At 49.8% G+C, this 16461-nt stretch overlaps 1 protein-coding gene across 22 annotated transcripts in view; it reads left to right on the top strand.

Annotated features, from left to right (window-relative positions):
• The window catches only part of LOC147665764 (butyrophilin subfamily 1 member A1-like), a 594753-nt gene extending 580680 nt beyond the window's left edge, over positions 1-14073 (top strand). For all 22 annotated transcript variants that reach the window (XM_086949515.1, XM_086949510.1, XM_086949511.1 and 19 more), the window contains one exon: positions 12860-14073. In XM_086949515.1, coding sequence (XP_086805641.1) covers positions 12860-13374 — 515 coding nt within the window. In that variant the 3' untranslated portion in view covers positions 13375-14073. The remainder of the gene's footprint in view (positions 1-12859) is intronic.
• The last annotated feature ends 2388 nt before the right edge of the window (positions 14074-16461 follow it).

The raw sequence follows: 16461 nt of genomic DNA, 5'->3' as shown, positions 1-16461 counted from the left end.
CAGGATTATCTGGGACATTGGGTGCCTTTTTTATAGTTGATGAAGGAAGCCAGTCTATCTATCCTAGAGGAAAGTGTTTTAAAGTGAGAAGCTATACACTGTTCTAGGTGAGCCTGGAGATCAGTTAGCAAGTGTGTTGCCCACAGTGGAGGTCCAGAAGGACTGAACTCCTCATGTGGAGCAACACTGGCTGGAGTAGATTTTTTTCCCAAGTTACATGCAGAATGCGTCTTACTTCGCCTAGTTCGGGGTTTGGGGGCCTTTTTCACACCTGGGGATATGTGGTGCGGTGCATCTACTAAGGGGATGGGGTCTTCAGGGGCGGCTTGGGCGCAGGGTAGGTCAGCAAAGGACATAAGGAATGAAACAGAATCAGAGGGATTTATCAGGGCTTCAGAGGTGTCCCCTAAGGCTTCAGTTTGAGCGAACGCCAGGGTTAGAGAGAGTCATCTCTCCGTGTTTTCAATAGCTGTAGCAACAACTCCAATCGCTTGTTGAAGCATCTTATCGATTGCTGTGAGCGTTGGAATAGGTTGGTTGGCTGCTGCTAACTGTCTGGTCATTGGCCGTGCTGCAGTGGCCTTGCTAAATTTACCCATGATGCTCGTGTATTAATGGTGGGAAAGGGCTCTACAGAGCATCAATAAAAATAAAAACTGGTTAGGGCAGTGATGATAAAGTCAACTAAAAAGAAAAAAATATATATAAAAAAAAAAACAGTCACTATAATAACTGGCACAATAATGATAAGACCTTAGTTACTAAACCAAATAGAAATAGGAGCAAACTTTGACCACAAGCTAAATACAGCAATAGTAAAAAGGAAATTAAAAACATTTAAAATGGGTGCCTATGGGGCGTGTTAAGTCAAATGTGTACCAGTCTAGTTTGGAGAAAACGAAAGAGAAATGGCCCAGCCTGGCCTTGTTCGACCCCGGACGGCCACAGATGGTCCCGCCCTTGTCCCGGGCTTCGCCCGGCGCCCGCCCGCGCCCGTCCCGCGCTACGCGGGATCTCTCTGGCTAAATAAAAAAAAGGGAGGGGCCTTGATGCTGGCAGCCGGGAGCTGACAAGCTGCAGGTGAGTCCGGGAGGCAGGGCAGGCACGGGGCTGATGGTACTTGTGGTCCTTCGTACCACCACCAACGCCGGAAACACAAGGGCGGGGGTCAGGTACAAAGCGTAGAGCTGCCCCGGCAACACACTCTCCTCGGGTCGCCAAATGACCCACTAGATCCGTCCAAAAGCGGGGTCAGTACCTCTCCCCACAGCAAAGCAGCACCCGCGCCAGCGGGTGCGGCAAGGTCTTCAAAGCGCTGGCAGGCGGGAGCTGACAAGCTGCAGGTGAGTCTGGGAGGCAGGGCAGGCACGGGGCTGATGGTACTTGTGGTCCTTCGTACCACTACCAACGCCGGAAAGACAAGGGCGGGGGTCAGGTACAAAGTGTCGAGCTGCCCCGGCAACACACTCTCCTCGGGTCACCAAATGACCCACTAGATCCTCCAAAAGCGGGGTCAGCACCTCTCCCCACAGCGCAACGGCACCCGGGTGGAGGTCAGTATTAAACCGACTGATCAGGGTAGAAGGCTGAAATGGACTAAGATTATTCCTGAGATTTTTTTGGATACACTTTTCTTGTTGGTAAATGACATGCTTAATGTATGTTTAGATGTAACATCTGAAGCACAGCGGTTATTGAGGCCTTTACAGCCATCTGTAAACAAATATCCTTGAATCTAACGGCCCCGGTAAAAATGGTGCAAAAATGGCTGAGAAATGGTTTGATACTACATGTTCACGGGCACATAGTAAGTTAATGAGTGCTATAAAACAGATCCCACAAAATAGGATTAAATTGTCCATACTCAGAAAGGATTACAAGTTAGTTGTAAGAGCCAGGAAGAATGATATCAGAAAGGAAGCCTGGGAGACCTTGATGTCGGTTGACGTTCTAAAAAATAGTTGCAGTTTTTGGGAAATCGTCAATAAGCCCTTATTCTCTGATAGTGGTAATACTGTGGCTGAATGTAACACCACCGAAGTACAGTAGTTAGCACATTTTGAGGCTATATACGAGACTCCCCATCTACAGATTTTGTACCCTGTGCTGTCTCAAGAGACTCAACCTCGCCTTTGAGGTTTAATGCGGAGGAAGTAGTACTGGCCATTAAGGCTATGTCCAGTAATAAGGAGCCAGGCCTAGACGGTTGTTCCAGCCGATTTATACAAAACGAATCACGTTTTTTAGGCAAAAGTTCTGACTAAAACTTTAATACTGCAGCAAAGGGAAACCATCCACCTTCTTGGGCTACATCTATTATAGTTCCCATTTTTAAAAAAGGTAGTAGAGGAGATGCCCGATGTTACAGACCGATCTCCCTAATCGATTCTGTTGTAAAGGTTCTGGGAGGGTGGTCCTAGGAAAATTGATGGGATGGTTAGACGAGAATAAGGTAGTATCGAATTTTCAATACGGTTTTGGAAATGACAGGGGGACCCAAGACCAGTGTCTTAACTTATCCCTGTTAATTGGTAAATACACCTTAGTCAAAGGGGGAATGCTCACGCTGGCGTTTACGGATTTATCGTCAGCTTTTGACCTGGTAAACAGGTCAAAGCTCTGGCAGGTTCTTCTAGAGATGGGGATGGAAAAGAGTCTTGTTTATTTTTTAGCTGACCTGCATCAGAACCTTTCTGCACGGTACAGATTGATCAAGATGGTAATTGCACTAGGCACTTTAGTTCTGGTCGTGGATTCCGACAAGGTTGCATTTTAGCTCCATTACTTTTTACTCTTTATATTAATAATTTAGGCAAGTTTTTAGATGTAGTTAGTTTAGATGTCCCTAAAATTGGTCAGGAGTGTTGCCCTGTGCTTCTGTATGCTGACGATGCTGTCTTGATACGTGCACATCAGTCGGCCTACAGAAGCTGCTAGAGGGATTTGGAAATTTTATGAAATTATTGGATTTAAGGGTAAACATAGCTAAATCACATGTGATGAGTATAGGTCGCCAGAGTAAAAGAAATTGCAGGCCTTTTTATTGCGAAGGCTCCGAAGTTACCAGGGTAACCTCTTTTATGTACCTGGGGGTTCTTTTCGATGAGAATGGTACATGGGCTGCTCAACATAAAATTAAGGCTAATGGTGTGGTTAGGGCAATTGCGGCAGTAAATGGGTTCTCAAAACGGCAGGGGGCCAAACCTGTAGAGGCAATGTTGAACATTTATAAATCAAAATGTATTGCAATCGCCACATATGGTTCTTCGATTTGGGGGTGCAGACCCATGGAGGGATTACAGACAGAGGAGAATACATTTCTGCGGGGAGTATTATCGGTCCCCCAGTCAACACCTACCTATGCTGTTCATCAGGAATTGGGGATGGGCTATATAACAGATAGACCTAGGCTGGCTCCAGTTATTTTCTGGCTTAAATTATGGCTTAATCCTGAATTAGAACTTAATCATAGACTAATCAGGGATTGTCTCATTTTGGATCATGTACATAAGATTAGGTGGCTTGTTTACGTAAAGGAAACTTTGGCAACAGTTGGCCGACATGACCTTTTTGAAGACCCTGAGAAAATTACAAGAACAGATTCTAGCTGAGTGAAAAAACAGCTTTTAAATTTATGGGCCGTACAACGAGAAGAATTGGAGTTGACAAAAGTAACGGTAAAAGCACATTACCTTTTAAAGACTTCACCCACGCTGGAACCCTATTTAAAAATCGTTACTAGGCCTTTTCACCGGATGCTTTTAATACGTTTTCGTTTTAACTTCATTTACCTCTCTCTAGGAAGCTCAAAGGGGTGGTGCAGACTGAAAGAGTTAGGGCCCTGTACCTGCGATAACTTCTCAGTTCAGGATACAATGAACCTCATAATGTTTTGTGACTTTTATAGTGAGATCAGAAAGAGGTTCCTATTCCCAATACTAAAAAGAAAGGGTTTTATTCAAGTAAAGCCAGCCTTATTGTACTTACAGTTATTAAATGATCCTAATGAGATTTTTTATATAGCCAGTTTTCTTGTGGCAGCTGTTAGACTGAGGAATAGCCGTGAGGAAAGCCCATAATTAACGGGGTTTTAGATTACTTGCTTTTTAATCTTTTCTAAACTATTTTAATTATGGTCGAAATTTTTATGATGTGTATATTAATTTTTTGGGAGGCACTGTCACTTTTGCCCTAAAATGCACTTTATTTGACCAGTACTGTATTGCACCTTTTGCACGTAGAATGTTGTGGCCAGATTACATTACATTATATTGTTGGTCTGTATTTTGTATTTTTGCACTTATATGTTTGTATGTTTGTGCTGTACTTTTATGGTTTTAATTTAACCGAATAAAATGGTTCGATGATGATGATGAACTTCCCGGTGGGAAGTTTTAATTTTAATAATTTTATTATGCAATCGGCAAATCAGATTGCCACAATGGGCCATTATCAAGTGTGGTAAAACGGGGGTGGGGATCCACCTTACTTTTTATCACCCTAACAAGGACAACCTGGGGACACGTTTTTGGTCAGTTCTACCATTTTTATGGATGCCTCATTCATGTATCCCGCACTCCCTAACAGGCTGCGTGAGGCCTTTAGTTACGTCATTGATAACGGAGGGTTCTAATCAGGCATAGTTCCCGACGAACGCTTTCCCTAGGCTTTGTTGGCAATCATTTCAGTGGGTCGATACACACGATGAGATGACCTAGCTGGATCATGACACACTTAGATACCAGCCCTCAGGTCATTCGCCGATAAATTCTTAACCAACGGATTCAGATATAACATGGGCTGGGCCTATGATTAACAACTTCCTCTTGATTTTTGACTGCTGCCACAGCAAAATACCTGACGGGAAAACTAAACCCCTGCCGTTAGCCCACGGGAGCGGGACATTTCGCTGTGACATGTGAGATTCTCAGAGCAATTAATACATAACCTTTTTTCCATACTACGGTGGCTGCTTCCGTTTCGGGATGCGGCTAATACTCAATTGAGTATTTAGGGGCCCACACTGTTTGATCACATGAAACTAGTTGACAGGCCCATAACTCTAATGAGCACTGCCCTAGCAACCACTAAACTATGAGTCTTATGAATGCATGCTCAATTAAGTATCTTTGCATGCCACACCACGCAATGTTTCCGTTGTTGATAAACTATAAAAAGTTGAAGTTACTTTAACCACAAAGATAGCACAGTGAGGTTCTGTTAAAGGTGGAGGATGGCACAGCAACAACCCACGTTATTGAGAGTAAGCGTGTCCGAAACAATAGACTAACAATAAACAATAGACTAACTTTGATGTTGCTGCGCGCTGTATTTTACCTTTCTGTTCTTCCCAGGGTATTGGACGCTGGGGAAATTCCAGACGGTCAACCAAACCGTGAGTCTGGTTCATTGATTTAACATACCCTGAGGTTAGGATACACCTTAGCGAGTGTATACCGCCCGGGGTACTTACTGGTCCTGAAGAATGCTCGGCTGACCTAGCCAAATTGAGCAGAAACATGTCGACCAACACTTTTTCACATTAAGGACACTACTGGTTCAAACTTATCACCATTTGGCGTCCGCCCCACTGTTTTTAACGAATGCAATCTGGTCCCTGAATAAAATATTTTTTGAGACACAGACTGCTTTCTTTTAACACCACGCAAACCCTTTTCTTGCACCATTCACAAACACAAAAACCAGCTCCGCTGTAACATCAGGTGTTGAAGCACACCAGGCAGACATTCAGTCGACCTGGTGGGAACCCTATGATGAAGCATGTCACCGAACAGGTCGGTGAGTGAGGGTTCTTCATACTAAACTGGTAGTTGTCCCCTCAGTAATCCTTCCCCACCTCTTTTGTTTGTCTTCCGCCACTTAATCTTCTTGGGAAGTATAACCTATAGTTTGGTTCAAACGTACACTCTTGATCACTCTTTTGTTGTTTGAATGTAGTTAGTAGGGGTTGAAGAGCGATTCTTTACCCTCACTCTCTCTTTGTTTACATGTATTACTGTATACCTTCTAGTACTTCTCCTACTCTGCACCATCCAATGCAGAAAGGTGCCTAGTACTGTATACCTTGGAGTAGAGCTATCACTCTGTACCATCTAATGTGGTGTTCTGTCTAGTAAAATACGTCCTAATGGAGTGTACTGACTAGTACTGTATACTTCTAGCACCTCTGACACTCTGTGACATGAAATGAAGTGTACTGACTAGTACTGGATACCTTCTAGTAGCTCTGTCACTCCGTACCATCTAATGCAGTGTATTGACTAGTTCATTACACTTCTAGTACCTCTTTTACTCTGTGCCATCTCATGCAGTGTACTGAATAGTACTGTATACCTTCTGGCAACTCTCTCACTCTGTACAATATAACCCAGTGTACTGACTAGTACTATTTTCCTTGTAGTAGCTCTGTTACTCTGTGACATGTATTGCAATGTACTGATTAGTACCGTAGACCTTGGAGTAGGTCTGTCACTCTGTACCATCTAAAGCTCTGTACTGACTAGTGCAGTGGACCTTCTGGTAGCCCTGTCCCTCATTACCTACTAATGCAGTGTACTCAATCAATCAATCAATCACAGGAATTTATATAGCGCACTACTTACCCGGAGGGTCTCAAGGCGCTAGGGGGGGGCCAGGTAGGAGAAGGACCTTCCTCCCGTTGTCGTTCTTCGGATGCGGGGGACGGTGGCGAGGGCGTGGTTGGCTGATCGGAGGTGACGTTTGGGAGCGTAGAAGTTGATGCGGTTGTTGAGGTAGCTGGGGCCTTGATCGTGTAGGGCTTTGTGTGCGTGGGTGAGGAGGTGGAAGGTGATTCTTTTGTTGACGGGGAGCCAATGCAGGTCTCTCAGATGTCCGGAGATGTGGCTGTGTCGTGGGATGTCGAGGATGAGTCTGGCTGAGGCGTTCTGGATCCGCTGGAGTCTCTTCTGGAGCTTGGCGGTGGTTCCGGCGTAGAGGGCGTTGCCGTAGTCCAGTCGGCTGGTGACGAGGGCCTGGGTGACCGTCTTCCTGGTCTCGGTGGGGATCCACCGGAAGATCTTCCGTAGCATGCGCAGGATGTTGAAGCATGACGAGGAGACGGCGTTGACTTGTCTGGTCATGGTGAGGGAGGAGTCCAAGATGAAGCCCAGGTTGCGTGCGTGGTCTGTCGGTTTGGGTGTGCTGCCCAGAGCGGGGGGCCACCAGGAGTCGTCCCAGGCGGAAGGTGAGGAGCCCAGGATGAGGACCTCCGTCTTGTCTGAGTTCAGTTTCAGGCGGCTGGTCGTCATCCACTCGGCTACGTCTTTCATCCCTTCGTGAAGGTTGGCTCTGGCGGCGGCGGGGTCGTTGGTCAGGGAGAGGATCAGCTGGGTGTCGTCAGCGTAGGAGATGATGTTGAGGTTGTGTTGGCGTGCGATGGCCGCGAGGGGGCTCATGTAGACGTTGAAGAGTGTGGGGCTCAGCGAGGATCCTTGAGGGACGCCGCAGATGACTTCGGTGGCCTCTGACTTGTACCGTGGTAGACGGACTCTCTGTGTTCTTCCGTTGAGGAATGAGATGATCCAATCCAGTGCCTTCTCCTGGATTCCGATGTTGCTGAGGCGCTGCACTAGGGTGCGGTTGCAGACAGTGTCGAATGCCGCGGAGAGGTCTAGGAGGATGAGGGCCGCTGTTTCTCCGTTGTCCATCAGGGCTCGTATGTCATCGGTGGCAGCGATGAGGGCGGTCTCGGTGCTGTGGTTGGCTCGGAAGCCCGACTGTGAGGGGTTGAGGGATTCATTCGTCTCGAGGAAGGCGGCCAGCTGCTTGTTGACGGTCTTCTCGATGACTTTGGCTGGGAACGGGAGGAGCGAGATGGGGCGGTAATTCTTGAGTTCGGTGGGGTCCGCTGTAGGTTTCTTGAGTAGGGCGCTGAGTTCGGCGTGCTTCCAGCTCTCCGGGAAGGTGGCGGTGTCGAAGGAGGTGTTGATGATGTCCCGCAGGTGGGGTGCGATGAACGCGTCGGCCCTGTTGAAGACGTGGTGAGGGCAGGGGTCGGTTGGAGATCCGGAATGGATGGAGTTCATCAAGCGGATGGTGTCTTCGGTGCTGATCGGAGTCCAGGCGCGGAGGGTGGTGGTGGTGGGGCTGTGGTTCGGTTGTGACGTGCGTCGGTTGAGTGCTGAAGCTGTTGTGTATGTCCGCGATCTTGTTGTGGAAGTAGGAGGCGAGGGAGTTGCAGAGGTCTTGCGATGGGGTGATGTCGTTGTTTCCGGCGTTGGGGTTGGAGAGCTCTTTGACGATGTTGAAGAGTTCCTTGCAGTTGTGTGCGTTGTTGTCCAGCCGGTCCTTGAATGCAGTTTTCTTAGTGGCGCGGATCAGTTGGTGGTGCTTCCGGGTGGCAAGCTTGAGGGCGGTCATGTTGTCCGGTGTTGGTTCCCTTCTCCAGGCTTTCTCGAGGGCTCAGCAGTTCTTCTTGGAGCTCTTGAGTTCGTCGGTGAACCATGGGGCCTTCTTGCTGCCGGGTCTGCTAGGCGGGGTCCTCAGTCGGGCGAGTTCGTCCACGCAGTAGTTGATCCACTTCGTGAGGTTGTCGGCGGCCTGGCTGGGGTTCGCTGAGCTGGCGGGGGGTGCTGGCTCAGGGAAGCGGCGAGCTGGTCAGCTGTGATCTTGTTCCAGTTTCTTCGAGCAACCGGTTGCTGGTGGTGGTGGATCGTCGTTCTTGTGAAGGTGAAGTGGATGCAGCTGTGGTCTGTCCAATGGAGTCCAGTGGCGTGGCTGAAGGCGATGTCTTTGCTGGATGAGAAGACGGCGTCGAGTGTGTGTCCTGCGAGGTGGGTGGGGGTGGATACCAGCTGCTTGAGTCCGAGGTTGGCGAGGCTGTCGAGCAGGGTGGTGGTGTTGCGGTCGTTGTTGTTCTCCAGGTGGAAGTTGAGGTCCCCCAGGAGAATGTAGTCAGCGGAGGGGAGGGCATGTGGGCTGACGAAGTCGGCGATGTCCTCGCTGAATTGTGTGCGTGGTCCCGGGGGTCGGTGGATCAGGGTGCCTCTGAGGGTGGTCTTCGGGTCGGTGCGGATCTGGAAGTGTAGGTGTTCGGCGGTTTTCAGGGTGTCGTCGGTGTTGGTCGTGATGTGGATGGTGTCCCTGTGGATGATGGCGATGCCTCCTCCAGTCTGTTTGTCGCGGTCTCTTCGGGTGAACTTGTAGCCCTCTGGGATGGCGATGGCGATGTCGGGCGCTGAGGAGTCGTTCATCCAGGTTTCCGTGAGGAAGGCGACGTCAGGAGCTGTGGTGTCGAGGAGGTTCCAGAGTTCGATGGCGTGTCTGTGGACGGAGCGGGTGTTGAGCAGGATGCACTTGAGGTGGTTGCTGCTGGTGTTCGGCTTGGCGGGTGCTGGATCGGGGCAGGTCCGGATGCAGGTGAACTTGCAGGCGTGGCAGCTGAAGGGTCCGTGGGTGCGCTTCGGGGTGGCTCGGTAGCATCCAGGGGTTCCGCCGGTGTTGAGTGCGAGGAGTTCGGTGGCGTTGTAGGACAGTCGGGTCGTCTTCCGTCGGTGGGGGCCAGGGGTCCTGGCGCTGGGCGCGGGCCAGGCGCGGACGGGCGCAGACGGGCTTACCTTTAGCGCGCCTTCGGCGCACAATCGGCGCGCCCGCTGCGCGTGACCGCTGCGCGTTCGCACTGCGCCATATATGGCGAAGTGCGAGGGAGGGCAGAGCAGCTGGGAGGCGGGAGCGGGGAGGGTACAGAAGAAAAAAGGGCGTGGTTAGCGGGGTGGCAGGAAGCGGGGAGCGGGGAGGGAGGAGACCGAGAAACAGGGGACAGGCGAAAATACAGGCACAATACAAAAGTACAAAAAAGAACAGCAATTGAACACAATATTACTCAGCAGTCAGGGGGGCACACAGCAGGAAAACGGGCTACAGGAGCACAGCGCTATCACGCAGGAGACCACGCCGCTCGGAGGCAGGGGGCGTGGTCACACGGCGGCAGCAGGGGCAGCGAGGAGGCACACGCAGCAGCTGGTGGCCGTGCGGCGCGGGGGTGTCCTAGATTAGGTCACACTCACCTGCGTCGCACGGTCGCCATATATGGCCAAGTGCGAGGGAGGGCGGAGCAGCTGGGAGGCGGGAGCGGGGAGGGTACAGAAGAAAAAAGGCCGTGGTTAGCGGGGGTGGCGGGGAGCGGGGAGGGAGGAGACCGAGAAACAGGGGACAGGCTAAAATACAGGCACAATACAAAAGTACAAAAAAGAACAGAAATTGAACACAATATTACTCAGCAGTCAGGGTGGCACACAGCAGGAAAACGGGCTACAGGAGCACAGCGCTATCACGTAGGAGACCACGCCGCTCGGAGGCAGGGGGCGTGGTCACACGGCGGCAGCAGGGGCAGCGAGGAGCCACACGCAGCAGCTGGTGGCCGTGCGGTGCGGGGGTGTCCTAGATTAGGTCACACTCACCTGCGTCGCACGGTCGCCATATATGGCCAAGTGCGAGGGAGGGCGGAGCAGCTGGGAGGCGGGAGCGGGGAGGGTACAGAAGAAAAAAGGGCGTGGTTAGCGGGGGTGGCGGGAAGCGGGGAGCGGGGAGGGAGGAGACCGAGAAACAGGGGACAGGCGAAAATACAGGCACAATACAAAAGTACAAAAAAGAACAGAAATTGAACACAATATTACTCAGCAGTCAGGGGGGCACACAGCAGGAAAACGGGCTACAGGAGCACAGCGCTATCACGCAGGAGACCACGCCGCTCGGAGGCAGGGGGCGTGGTCACACGGCGGCAGCAGGGGCAGCGAGGAGGCACACGCAGCAGCTGGTGGCCGTGCGGCGCGGGGGTGTCCTAGATTAGGTCACACTCACCTGCGTCGCACGGTCGCCATATATGGCCAAGTGCGAGGGAGGGCGGAGCAGCTGGGAGGCGGGAGAGGGGAGGGTACAGAAGAAAAAAGTGCGTGGTTAGCGGGGGTGGCGGGAAGCAGGGAGCGGGGAGGGAGGAGACCGAGAAACAGGGGACAGGCGAAAATACAGGCACAATACAAAAGTACAAAAAAGAACAGAAATTGAACACAATATTACTCAGCAGTCAGGGGGGCACACAGCAGGAAAACGGGCTACAGGAGCACAGCGCTATCACGCAGGAGACCACGCCGCTCGGAGGCAGGGGGCGTGGTCACACGGCGGCCGCAGGGGCAGCGAGGAGGCACACGCAGCAGCTGATGGCCGTGCGGCGCGGGGGTGTCCTAGATTAGGTCACTGACTATTACTGTACTATTACTATTACTGTACATTTCTAGTACCTCTGTCACTCTGTACCACCTAATGCAGTATATTGACTAGTACAGTACACTTGTAGTACCTATCTTACTCTGTGCCATCTCATGCAGAGTATTGACTAGCACTGTATACCTTCTAGTACCTCTGTCACTTTGTGACATCTATTCCAGTGTACTTCCTAGTACAATATGCTGTCTAGTAGCTCTGTCACTCCGTACCTTCTAATGTAGTTTAATGAATAGTATAGTACACTTCAGTACCTCTGTTTCTCTCTTTCATCTAATACAGTACACTGACTAGTACTGTAAACCTTCTAGTAGCTCTCCTACCCTGCACCATCCAATGCAGAGAAGTGCCTAGTACTGTATACTTTATAGTAACTGTTACTCTCTTTCATATATCACAGTGTACTGACTAGTACAGTACACTTTTGAGTAGCTCTTTCACTTAGTACAATCTATTTCTATTGCAGGCTACCGACTAGTACTGTTACCTTTTAGTAGTTCTCTTACTCTTCACCATCCAATGCATTGTACTGACTAGTACTATATAACTTGGAGTAGCTCTGTCACTCTGTACCTTCTAATGCAGTGTACTAACTAGTACAGTGAACCTTCAAGTAGCTGTGTCACTCAGAGCCATATATTGCAGTGTACTGACTAGAAAGAGATGCCTTTTGAGTAGCCCTGTCACTCAGTACCATCTAATGGAGTGTAATGACTAGTACAGTACACTTCTAGTAGCTAGCTCTGTCACTTTGTGACACCTATTGCAGTGTACTGACTAGTACAATATTCCTTCTAGTAGCTCTGTCACTCCGTACTTTCTAATGTACTGAATAGTCCTGTATACCTCTAGCGGCTCTCTCACTCTGTCCAATCTAATACAGTGTACTGAATAGTTGTTTTTCCTTGTAGTGGCTCTGTCACTCTGTACCATCTAATACGCTGTACTGAGTAGTACTGTATACCTTTGAGTTTCTTTGTTACTCTGTGCCATCTAATCCAGTGTACTGACTAGTACAGCATACTTTGGAGTAGGTAGTACAGTGTCCTACCTGCTGCACTGTATGGTGCTGTGTAGTGAGTAGTGCAGTGAGCACTGTGTGTGTGTGTGTGTGTAATATGCTGTGTGATGAAGTGTGGTGTTAAGTAGAATTTCCTGTCTATTTAGTGCTGATTGGTGTAGCGTGTGCTGTAAATGAATGCACGCTGCAGTGTAGTGACTGCGAGCAGTGTGTGTAAAATGGTGCAGTGTCGTGTGCAGTAGAATGTCCTCTCTATGTAGTGCTGTTTGGTGTAGTGTGTGCTCTGGATGAATGCGCGCTTTAGTGTAGTGAGCGGTGTAGTGCTGCGCTCTTTAGTGTAGTGAGCTGTCTAGTGCTGCACGCTTTAGATTAGTGATCAGTCTAGTGCTGTGCGCTTTAGTGTAGTGAGCAGTCTAGTGCTGTGCGCTTTAGTGTAGTGAGCAGTCTAGTGCTGCGCGCTCTCTAGCGCCGCGTGCTCCTTCCAGATGAGGTGTAAATTCATCATATGTAAAACAGAAGCAGTAATTACAGCCTTTCTTTGTGTCTTTAAATCTCTAATTGTGAATCTCTTCTCTGCAGTGACGGTGACTCTGGATCCTGACACGGCTCATCCTGAGCTCCTCCTGTCTGAGGGGGGGAGACGAGTGAGACGGACAGACACAGAACAGACCCTGCCGGACACCCCCAAGAGATTCACCTACCTCTGGCCCTGCGTGCTGGGGAGCGAGGGGTTCACCTCCGGCAGACATTACTGGGAGGTGCAGCCGCTGCAGGAGGGGACATGGTGGCATATCGGGGTCGCAGCAGAGTCTGTGAACAGGAAGGAAGACTTCACATGGTCACCTGAGGGGGGAGTCTGGGCTGTGTGGGGGTGGAATGGTCAGTACTGGGCTCTCACCTCCCCTAAGACCCCTCTGTCCCCTCGTGAGAAGCCCCTGAAGCTGGGGGTGTATCTGGACTACGAGGGGGGGCAGCTGTCTCTGTACAATGCTGACTCCATGGAGCTTCTTTACTCCTTCCCGCAGGAACACTTCACACAGAGGCTCTTCCCGTACTTCCATCTCTGGGGAGAAGCGGAGCTGAGGCTGGTGTGAGAGCTGCAGGGAGCTTCAGACCCTCATCCTTCCCTCCCACCCCCCGCTACAAGGGAAGAGTGGAGCTAGGGCTGGTGTGAGCCCCCCCCCTCCCTGCCCCTCAACAGTCATCTACGGTTTAAACTCCAACGTTTCAAGAACCTTCTTCACAATGACCCTCTCACCTGTTTCCATGACAACCAGAAGCCTCACCTGAAACTATGTATCTCTTTCCTTGTACATTTTTAAAACAAGGCCAGACAATGTTTGCCGTGAATCATGCAGCAAACATCATGTAACATATGATAAAGTCTCTGCAGAATCAAACAAGCATTGGCATAGCCAATAGGTCTCGCCTTTCAGACCTTTAGTCTTTAGCCAGACTATTGGCTTTGGCAATGTTTCTAAGGTATGTTGTGCAGCAGTGTGGCTGCTGTGCTCCGTACTACAAACTTGGTGTCTAGTGCAGTGACGTGGGGCAGTGGCATGGTGTGGTGTGTTGTTATAATGTGTGTTTTGGTGGGATGCATGTGGGTAGTGTGCTGGGGTGCATGTCGGTGGCATATGCATCTATACAACAAAAATCACCAATTATAATTTGATTAATAATGCTTGTCTGCAAACTATTGAAAGGGCAACAAGGGTAAATGTAATATGCATGGCCCCATGGCCCAATCTAACATGTTTATAATAGTAAAATATCGATTGAAAACAACGAAACTTCCGGCCTGTTGGTAACTTTACTGTTTGTGTTTCCAAATTTTTAAATCCCTAACCACATTGATTGGCGGCCATTTCCCAGAACCCACAGTCACTCATTGAAATGAGCTAGCAACTTTTTTTTTTAATCTCTGAAATGTACTGTTCCCTATGAAGTACAATAAAAAAAAAAAATTCTACCCCAAAGGGACAGACTCTGGACTCACCCACCAATTGCCTCACAAACTCCTCCTCCCCATTACCAAATAAGCTCTTCCAAAAATTTTTAGTAAAGTGAAATCTAGTTCCGCTGTAGACCCCGCACCTTCCCACATACTCCTTCAAGGAAACAGCCACTAGATACAACTTCTTTCTCTCTCACGCAGGAACCTTAATCGCCAAAGTTACATTTACATTTTTACTGTCACCTGAAAGCCTCTGAACACACAAGGAAATGCTCTTTGCAGCAGGCATCTTAATCCTCTGCGAAACCTTAGCATAAGTGGAAACAGCCACTAGATAAAACTCCGATTTGTCTCCGGCAGGAACATTAATTTCCAAAGTTAACTTTACATTTTTATTGTTGCCTCAAAAATCACAGCAAACACAAGAACATGTTGTTTGCAGCAGGCAGGTGATCGCACTACAGGATTCTTGCGCCTGGTAGTGCATAAAAGCAGAGCTCCCCTATCGACAGGTCAGACTGTCTTGACCATTGCGCGCTGCTGTACCTATTGCCGCATTGTTGTTTTAATTTTTAAAATCTATTCATTATACTGCGCGCTCGCACTATTGCTCTTGGCGCTAGGCGCTACCTCGCTTATCGCGTTTTATCTAGCATTATTCTTACCCTCTTACCTGCACTATAAATTGTGACCTCATTCCGCATTTTGCGGGAAATCGATCGCTTCAGGGCACTTAGGGCTCCCGGGGACATCGCGTTGCGGTGTTGGTAGCCGCCATCTTGGGTGAGTGAGGGAACCGGGAAGTGCCGAATTGCTGGCGCCATCTTGATTGGGGGGATAGTGATCGCACTACAGGACTCTTGCGCCTGGTAGTGCATAAAAGCAGAGCTCCCCCATCGACAGGTCAGACTTTCTTGACCATTGCGCGCTGCTGTACCTATTGCCGCATTGTTGTTTTAATTTTTAAAATCTATTCATTATACTGCGCGCTCGCGCTATTGCTCTTGGCTCTAGGCGCTACCTCGCTTATCGCGTTTTATCTAGCATTATTCTTACCCTCTTACCTGCACTATAAATTGTGACCTCATTCCGCATTTTGCGGGAAGTCGATCGCTTCAGGGCACTTAGGGCTCCCGGGGACATCGCGTTGCGGTGTTGGTAGCCGCCATCTTGGGTGAGTGAGGGAACCAGGAAGTGCCGAATTGCTGGTGCCATCTTGGTTGGGGGGATAGTGATCGCACTACAGGACTCCTGCGCCTGGTAGTGCATAAAAGCAGAGCTCCCCCATCGACAGGTCAGACTTTCTTGACCATTGCGCGCTGCTGTACCTATTGCCGCATTGTTGTTTTAATTTTTAAAATCTATTCATTATACTGCGCGCTCGCGCTATTGCTCTTGGCGCTAGGCGCTACCTCGCTTATCGCGTTTTATCTAGCATTATTCTTACCCTCTTACCTGCACTATAAATTGTGACCTCATTCCGCATTTTGCGGGAAATCGATCGCTTCAGGGCACTTAGGGCTCCCGTGGACATCGCGTTGCGGTGTTGGTAGCCGCCATCTTGGGTGAGTGAGGGAACCAGGAAGTGCCGAATTGCTGGCGCCATCTTGGTTGGAGGGATAGTGATCGCACTACAGGACTCTTGCGCCTGGTAGTGCATAAAAGCAGAGCTCCCCCATCGACAGGTCAGACTTTCTTGACCATTGAGCGCTGCTGTACCTATTGCCGCATTGTTGTTTTAATTTTTAAAATCTATTAATTATACTGCGCGCTCGCGCTATTGCTCTTGGCGCTAGGCGCTACCTCGCTTATCGCGTTTTATCTAGCATTATTCTTACCCTCTTACCTGCACTATAAATTGTGACCTCATTCCGCATTTTGCGGGAAATCGATCGCTTCAGGGCACTTAGGGCTCCCGGGGACATCGCGTTGCGGTGTTGGTAGCCGCCATCTTGGGTGAGTGAGGGAACCAGGAAGTGCCGAATTGCTGGCGCCATCTTGGTTGGGGGGATAGTGATCGCACTACAGGACTCTTGCGCCTAAGGCTATATAGCATGGACGCCCCTAAAGCGCGCAGCGTAGGCGCGCAGCGGGCGAGCCGGCAGAGCGCCGGAGGTGCGCCAGAGGTAAGCCCGTTTGCGCCCGTTCGCGCACAGGACGCGCCGGGCGCCGATAGTACTACCTCGTGGAACCAAGATGTACCCATGTACTCCTATTCCTGTGA

The sequence above is a fragment of the Lissotriton vulgaris genome, unplaced genomic scaffold (genome assembly GCF_964263255.1).
Source record: "Lissotriton vulgaris unplaced genomic scaffold, aLisVul1.2 SCAFFOLD_219, whole genome shotgun sequence".
Classification (NCBI taxonomy): Eukaryota; Metazoa; Chordata; class Amphibia; order Caudata; family Salamandridae; genus Lissotriton; species Lissotriton vulgaris.
Note: the sequence above shows the minus strand (reverse complement) of the source record. Positions and strands in the feature narration are given on the sequence as shown.